General features: G+C 46.8%; 1 protein-coding gene across 1 annotated transcript in view; it reads right to left on the bottom strand.

Annotated features, from left to right (window-relative positions):
• CAMKK1 (calcium/calmodulin dependent protein kinase kinase 1) overlaps positions 1-8385 on the bottom strand; it is a 53556-nt gene continuing 45171 nt past the window's right edge. The window contains exon 15 of the mRNA XM_005429207.2: positions 1-85. Within this exon, the coding sequence (XP_005429264.1) occupies positions 13-85 (73 nt within the window). The 3' untranslated portion in view covers positions 1-12. The remainder of the gene's footprint in view (positions 86-8385) is intronic.

The following is an 8385-nucleotide window of genomic DNA, read 5'->3' as shown; positions in this document are numbered from 1 at the left end:
GCAGCCGCGCCCTCAGGCCGCGGGCTCGTCCTCGCACACGTCCGGCAGCTCCGGGTCCCGGGCGGCTTCTCTGCTGCCCTGCGTTCTGCACGGTGTGGGGAGACAGAGACATGGTGGGCACACAGCAAGGCAGGGGGGTTTATATCAACAGCGAGCAGCAATGAACCAGCAACGAACCCCTCAGCAATATCCCAGCACAATATCCCTGCAGGGATGGGCAGCTGGGCCTGGACACCTGCTTGGCCTCTGCTCCCAAAAACTGAGGTACCCCCACCGAGACAGCAGCCACCTAACGGTGGACACCTAAACAGCAGGACACCTAAATCTTTCAGAGAAAGAGAATTTATTGCTCTCTTATCAGAAGAAACGAGCTTCTTCCCACCTCGCTCAGCCCCGGAGATGCCTCAGGCTGAAGAGGAAGAAGTTGACACTGACCAGACAGAATCCTGCGTTTGAATGGGATTTATGCATCATGTATGAGGTGTATGAACATGCAACAGGTTATTGTTTTTAAGGGTTAATCCTCTCTTAACGTGGGTCCTTTTTCGGGCTTATTTTGCCCAGAAAGAGGTACCCAGACTGTCTGTAACTCTTTGTTTTTATTGTCTTGTATTGTCCTAAATCCTAATCGTCCAAATTTTTGTGACTCTAATTATATTACTATTTTTACAACCCTTTTATTACTATTAAACTTTTAAAATCTTAAAAAGAAGCGATTGGCATTTTTCACAGGAGATAAAGACATTGTGGGCACACAGCAAGGCAGGGGGGTTTATATCAACAGGGAGCAGCAGTGAACCAGCAATGAACCCCTCAGCAATATCCCAGCACAATGCCCTGCAGGGATGGGCAGCTCGGCCTGGACACCTGCTTGGCCTCTGCTCCCAAAAACTGAGCTCTCCACTGCAGTAATTACATATTCTCTGAACAGAAAGACATGGTTCTCCCAGGAAAATCCTGGGAAGCTGTGAGAAAGAGGAAAGAATTCAAACAATTATTATCTCTCTTTCTGTAACAACTGTTTATAGATATGGGTTCTCCAGAGTATGCTATTCATAGTTCACCAGTAGTGTGAGAGAAGATTCCTAAAGGCCAATCAAGTCTTAGGTCCACCATTGTTTCTATAAAAACTTCTAATTTCTATATTTGTAATAATAAACTGTCCTTTTCATGCCTTCTGCTGATGGAGTCTCTGTATCACCTCTGGCTGTCCCTGATACCCCTTGGGTGATACTCCACTTCCCTGAATGCCCTTCTCCACAAGGAGGTATCTGGTTCTAGGGGAAAGTCTTGCAGACCACCAGCATGGTTTCCAAATTATCTAGTTTGCATTTGGAGAGTTCTGGCTTGCTCTTCTTTAATCTGAATTTTTAAATAAAGATCAGAGGGATGGGTTGATACCACAGCTGCTTCTCCAAAGTGCTGCTGTAAATGGCAGTAAAACTGAATGTTTCTACCAGAACCCAGTTTGTCCTACACAAAAATGGTGTGATTTTGCTTTCTGTGAGTCTGCCTGGTCCCCAAAACAGCAGTCCCCAAAACCTGAGAGCAGCAGCCCTAGAATCTGAGCCAAGGTCACTTCCTTGCACTGTACATACACCAAAATAACTTCAGCCTTTTTCTCCTACCCCTAACTTCTGATGTTTTCTCATGCAGAAGGCTTGAGCTGTACTGCACTCCAGGGCACCCTCGAGGAGCAGCACCTCCACCCAGCCCAGCCACCCCCAGACAGCATGACACTGTCACTGGATGGAGGAAAGGGGACACCTCCAGGTGCCACCCACAGCAGAAACTGATCACAGGCAGGTGACTTTACCTAAAACACCCATTTCTCCATCGTAAAGATATCCACAACACAAAGGAGGTGACCATCTCCAAGCATTGTGTCTCCCAGGTGTGTCCAGCCTTGCTCACACCAGTCTGGCTGTACCACAGAATCATGGAACGGTTTGGGTTGGAAGGAGACCTTGAAGATCCCCTTGTTCCATCCCCTGCCATGGGCAGGACACCTTCCACTGTCCCAGGTTGCTCCAAGCCCCATCCAGCCTGGCCTTGGGCACTGCCAGGGATCCAGGGGCAGCCACAGCCTCCCTGTGCCAGGGCCTTCTGTAGAACCTGCATGGACAAGCCAGCTTGGCAGTGGAGTGTCAGTGCCTGGAGCACACAGTGTTTGGGGGCTCTGGGGGTATTTCCCGGCTAGGAACAACACAAAGTACACTAAGAGCTAACCCAATTTTTGAAGAAACCAGAAATGATCAAAAATCATGTTCTCTTCTCCCTCCACTTCAACAGAAACCTGACCTTGAACTCATGGACCATTTCCCTGCAGGAAAGGCTGAGGAACAGCCTTGCCTTCAGTGCCTGTCATCCCCCTCTTCAAATGACTGATCACCTCATTTAGCAGCAGAGGCTCTGCACAGCCCAGCTCCCTGTCTGGCACATCCTGCTGCTGTCAGGGCTGTCTTCAGGGCTGTCCCAGCACTCTGAGCAGCCTCTGCCTCTCCAAACACCTCCATGGCAGGCTGAGAGGACCCTCAGGATGGCAAACACCAGCCAAAAAGCAGCAGAGATGCAGTACCAGAGCTCCATGTCTGCACAGGAGCCAGGCTCCTGTGGGAGGCCTGAGGCTGGATGGGAATCTCCAGTAAATAACTCTTGGTGAGAAACAAGCCTCTGTTTCTCCTGTGTTTTGTAAGCCACAGGGGAGCAGAGCCTGGTTTGTGCAGTAACCCAGGGGAGTGCATGGCTGTGGGGGGATCACAGCCACTGGGGAGTCACATGAGTTTTGTGTCCCACAAGGAGTGAGCCTCCCCACACTGCCCTCCCAAACACAGGAGCAGGGCACAGGGAGGGCGTGGGACAACCTACACAGCACAAACACACACCCCTGGATTCCCCCAGGAGTTCCCATTCAGTGCAGGCTGCTCAAGTCCCTTCCTCCCTATGGAAATGCAGCAGCAGGAGGCAGTGGCACCACGTCAGTCCCCATCTGCCTCTGCCTGCCTTCTCCTGGCTATTTTTGGAAAATCTCTGCAAGTCCTTCCTCACTCAGAGCAGGTGACATCCTGGCTCTGGTCCATCCCTGTGTCTCAGAGCCATAAACCAGGCCAGAAAGAGTCTCCTGAGTGCTGGAGCTGCTCCCAAAGGTATTTAGAGATGTGTGGTTGTTTCCCAGTCTCTCAGCCCAGATCTTCCAGCCTGGCTGGAGGCTGTGTCCTGCCTGACCACTGCATCCTACGACTTCCCACTGAGGTGTCTGTAAGCAGCTCATCATGGTTTGCATTAATGTTATTTTGTTATTTAACAGAATTAACTGGACCAACACTTCCTGGAAGGGTCTGTGCAAGTGGCTGGACAAGTGACAAGGTTTTGATGAAGTCCTGGCTGAAGTGGTCACTTGGAGCAACCAATTTTTGTCTGCCAGAGCCCTCCCAGTGCTGCAGCAGAGGCAGAAGCATGAGGGAGTCGTGGAGCATCTGGAGCAGAGATGGCTCCAGCCTTTTCTTTTGCACAATCACTAAACATTAAACTCAAATTCCAAAGCTCAGCCTTTCCCAAATTCTGCAGCTATTCCCTCTGCAAATGTGGGGTTGAGCACCACTTCCTGCTAAAACCCAACTGTTTTTTCACCCCTCCCTCCCTAAAAGCAGCTGAAATGCCAAAGAATCACAAATAGAAATAATAATAAAAAGCACAGATAAACATTAGTGTCACACACACAGAATGACTGCAGTAAAACTGCTCCTACAGGAAGGAAGGATGGAATCAAATGCTCTGACTACCACACAAATCACACAGGGTGAGGAGGGGACACAGGTTTCTACAGCACCCAGGGGAAACACAGACATGGAATTACCTTAAAGATGGATGCAAATATACAGATGTGTTTAGGAGGAATCTGTCCCTGAGAGCAAAACAATGAGACAAAGGAAGAAAGTGATCATGAAGACAATGGCAGCAGGTGAAGGAGCTTGTATTTCTGTACCTGTCCAGCCTAGAGTGCAGAGTGGAATGGGGATGGAACATCAGCCACATTTACCTAAGGACAGGTGAGGACAGGCACTGGCAGCACTGGTACAAACCCACTCCAGCCCCTAGCACTGCTGAAAGCTCCAGATGGCTCCCAGCACACTGCTGGTGTCCAGCTGTGCTGCCCTGGCACCTCTGGGCTTTTGTGTCCCTTGTGCAATGGGGCAGAGCCCCAGGAGCACTGGGCCCCCAGAGGAAAATCCTGTGCCCCAGCCCTGTGAGGACACCCACGTGCATGTGGGGCATCATTTCCCACAAAACATGCACTTCTCTCTTTGGGAGGAGCTGTTTCTGCTCAGAGACTGGGCCAGCCACTTTTTTAATCTCCTTTTTCCCCTTGGCTTCCTTGTGCCTAACCCACATGGATAATAGGGCCCTAAGGGCAGTGACCTTTTGGGTCTCTTTTTGGGAAGATTGGAAACAGGGTAAGCTTTTAAAACACCAACTGATCCCCCACAGAGGAGCTGACAACCACATTTCGTTAACAGTGTTAGCAGCCATAATGGGAAAGTAAATTGGGTCTGTCAAAACACAGCAATTAATTTGATAGGTAGTACTTGCAATAAATGAGAGCAATAAAATGTGGTGAAGCCAGGGCTGACTCAGTTAGGAGAAATGTGGAGCAGGCCGAAGAAATGCAGCAAACACGGCTACCAGAAATCCAGAACTTAGCTGTGAATGCTGAACTGGGCTTAAAAAATACCCTGGAGCTGGAAAATTAGAAAATATCAGTTGTTTCTGCAGCTACCATTAATGATGGGATTGACCCTGGCCATGGTCTGCAGGACCTGTAAGACTCCATGAATCACTGCCTCTCCTGGGAGCTCCTGCAGGAAAGGCAGGATGCAGTGACGCCTGGCCACTGCCCAGCTGACAGGGAGGTGACAGCTGGCAGCTCTCACACCATTCTAGGTGTGCAAAACAGCAACTGCTAAATGGGGCATCATCCTTTTAGTTCCCCTCCACCTGCTGAGTGTGTCTGCACTGAACATCTGCCTTTTAAACTGCTCAGTGCTGATAAACAGAGCAATAAATAACAGCCAGGAGAGGATTCGCTTCTTCCAGGTCTAGAGAGTGCTAAAAAATCTTTCTCCATTAAAATACCAGTCCTCCCAGTATTGACTCCAGAACTGTTTCACATCAGTGGTGTCTTAATCGTGTCCTCCAAAGGCATCAAGGCTGCAACAGCAAAGCTCTGCTGCTACCACAGACATCTGCCCAGAGCATTTCCAGGGACAGAGCCCGGCATGCTGTGGAGGTAATGCAGGGAGAAATTACAAAAAGATGCAGCCACATGATTTAGTTTCCTCCTCTCCAAATCCCAAGGAGTGAGCTTGAAGGACAGCTCCATTTTAAGAGTCATCAATTAGGCATGAAATAGCAGAAAGCTCTGGTAGCAGAGCTCAGCTCACTGCCTGAGGATTTCCTACAGAGTATATCCCCAGAAATGGCACAGATGTAAGATGCTTGAAGCAGCACTGAGTGGGGCTCTGCCAATTTCACATGCAGCCTAATTAAATAGATTGAATGTGAAACTGGAGTATTCTAATTGCTTTCCTTTTTTCTTCCCTACAAACACAACAAGTTATTTCTTACCTACAACCAGAACGAGATGCAACGTTACAAAATCTGATTTATGTCCCTCTAAAGACCCTGCCACTGGGACAAGGGGCTCTGTGCAGGAGAGCTTGGCAATGTGTGGCTCATTTTTCTCTCAGCTCCTCCAGGGCAGCCACATGTCCAGTGCACAGTGATGGCTCCAGGCACTGCTTTTCTGGCAGGTCCCAATTTTGGGGTCCCCTGTCCAGCTACAAGGGTGATGGACATGCAGAAACCCTGCAGAGCCTTCCTACAGCAATATTATCTGCTCCTGCAAGATCCTAAAGCTTTACAGAAATCCAGGCTCACTTGAAACTTATTTTAACACAGCTCTAATCATAACATTGGCACTGTATATCTGTAGCAAGGGTGGTTTTTGCAGGGAACAAGCAATATGAATTAACAAGTGGATGAGCTTGGTGTCTACTCTGTTTGCCCCTGAGGAAATAACACTGTCATCAAGAGATAACTCACTGAACAATGAATATTTCCCATTTAGCTGTGGCTCACTTGAGATTAATGTCATTGGATCCAACACATTTATTTAAATTTGAAGTTATTTTCATTAGATTCAGTCAGTAAAACGTTTTCCAAAGTTTGAAATAATAATAATCCATATGCCTTAAAAGGAGCATCCCTGCTGTGGTGTTTAATATACAACACCATTTGTTGGAGAGGCTTGGCAAGTATCTTTCTTTTAAACAACAGTTTTGAGATGAGTTCTCAAAGCTCCAGTTGTGCATAAAATAATTTAGGATTAAGTCAATTGTTACTGCCAAAAATTGGCACTGATGGCATGAGACTGAGAAATTAAGCACAGGGATTGGTGCAGTGGAGAATTGGCACATTTCTATTGATTTGGGATATTTCTAAGTGCTCACACAGCTGGGCAGAGGCCAGCCCAGCATGGCTGCAGCTCCATCCCTGGTTTGGTTTTGTAAACTAAGGGCACCAGACACAGCAGCACAACACTGGAAATGACACAATGCTTTAAAAAATAAACCTTTCAGTCTGTACAAGGAGCCTGAAAACACACAGGACCAGAATGAGCTGAGACAGGGAAGGATGCTGGGTTTCAATGAGCTGAAACAAATCTGACTAGTAACTTTAAAAAGGAGACAAAAGTGGAGGCTTACAGCTCATCTTGAAAGCCTAAGAATATTTTATAAAGGACAAGACATTGATAACGTGGCTGCTCAGAAGTTTCACAGCTACCTGAGATCAAATGAGCTTTGTTCTTTCTGAGCAGATACTAAAGCACCCAGCTCCAGGCAGGAACCAGCATCAAGGGTCAAGGGGTTTTCCCACCACCTGGATGAGTTTTCAACCACCTCAAATAAAGGCAGAAGGGAACAGGTCTCTTTTGGAAACAGGCCCAAGGTTACCACCCTGAAATATCAGTTCAGGCAGGGTTTGAAAAGAAATTCTGCCTTGCTCCAAGTCACCTGTCTGGTACAGAAAGAAGAATAAAATACATTTTTCTTCAAATTTCGTAAATGTTTCTCCATTTCAGAGCAATGCAGTGACCAGCAATGATAGTGAAGATATGGGTAGGGACATGTGTCCAATTAGCAATAACTAATTTGGAATGCATTGAGTGAAGAGAAGCAAATCAGGGCAAATCCCTTGTGCTAAGAGCTGTGACTGCCATGCTCCAGATGTGTCCCACAGCAGCACTCATGAGCAGGGTGTTTAAATGCCAAACTGGGCTCTGGCCATGGACACCATGACAAAGTCTTCATTAAGTCTCCAACACTCAGTTGGGGACACAGAAAATTATCATCCTTAATTGAGCTGAGCCCTGAAATCCCCACACACCTATGAGAGACAGAGAGAGACTCCTCTAATTGTGTTATCAATGGTGCAGTGAGGCTCAGCACACCCCCATGGGAGTCTGCTGGGAATGGGACTGGGATTCTGGGTGCAAAAGAATCATTTTGGGACAACAGAGCTTTGTTGTCAGCCACAGCCTTATGGATCCTGTGGGGTGAGAGCTTTATTTATATAAAAATAATTGTCCCAGATCAGACCACTGGTCCAGCTGTTATTTACTGGACTGATGGCCCAGAATCCTGGCTCTAAAAGGAATCAGTGACAAAAATGAGGGAGAAAGAGTAAGAACCAAGTAAAGGACAGAGGAATTCTCTCCCCATCCCTGTACACACCATCCTGGTTAAAAACTGCTGCTGAATCTGTTAGTCATCAAGATCTCTACTCTCTTTTTAATCCCAATATAGTAATTTATACCCAACCTCCAAAGTATCCCCTTGCAATGTGTTCCACTATTTCATTAACTGGCAGAAAACTGTGTGAAAAAACACTGTATGTGTTCTGAAGTGAAAAAGCAATTTTAAAGCGTTCTCTTTTGTCTGACCATGATGTCTCTGCCCAGACTTGGGCCCCAGACCCCAGGTCAAATCCCATAATCTCATTTTGAGTTAAAAAACCTACATAAACTGCTCATTTGGTACCATTTCTGTGGTCCGTAGAAAGGAGAGAAGAATTAAACCCTCCAATATATATCCAAACTAGACTCTAATTCAATTTATCTTACTTCACCAATCTCCTAGGGATCTTTGATCACAGCATTATAAACTAACAGGTGAAAAAACAGACCCAAGTTTACCACCTTCCATATGTTTAGGCCAAACCCATCTTACAGAGAGAGCTGCATCTATAAAAGAGTTTTTAGGCTGCAGTCTAAAAACGGATTTATTTTATATATATATAATATATATAAATATATATATTAAAAAT

This window comes from Geospiza fortis, unplaced genomic scaffold (genome assembly GCF_000277835.1).
Source record: "Geospiza fortis unplaced genomic scaffold, GeoFor_1.0 scaffold633, whole genome shotgun sequence".
Taxonomy (NCBI): domain Eukaryota; kingdom Metazoa; phylum Chordata; class Aves; order Passeriformes; family Thraupidae; genus Geospiza; species Geospiza fortis.
The sequence above is the reverse complement of the archived record's forward strand: the minus strand, read 5'-3'. Positions and strand labels throughout refer to the sequence as shown.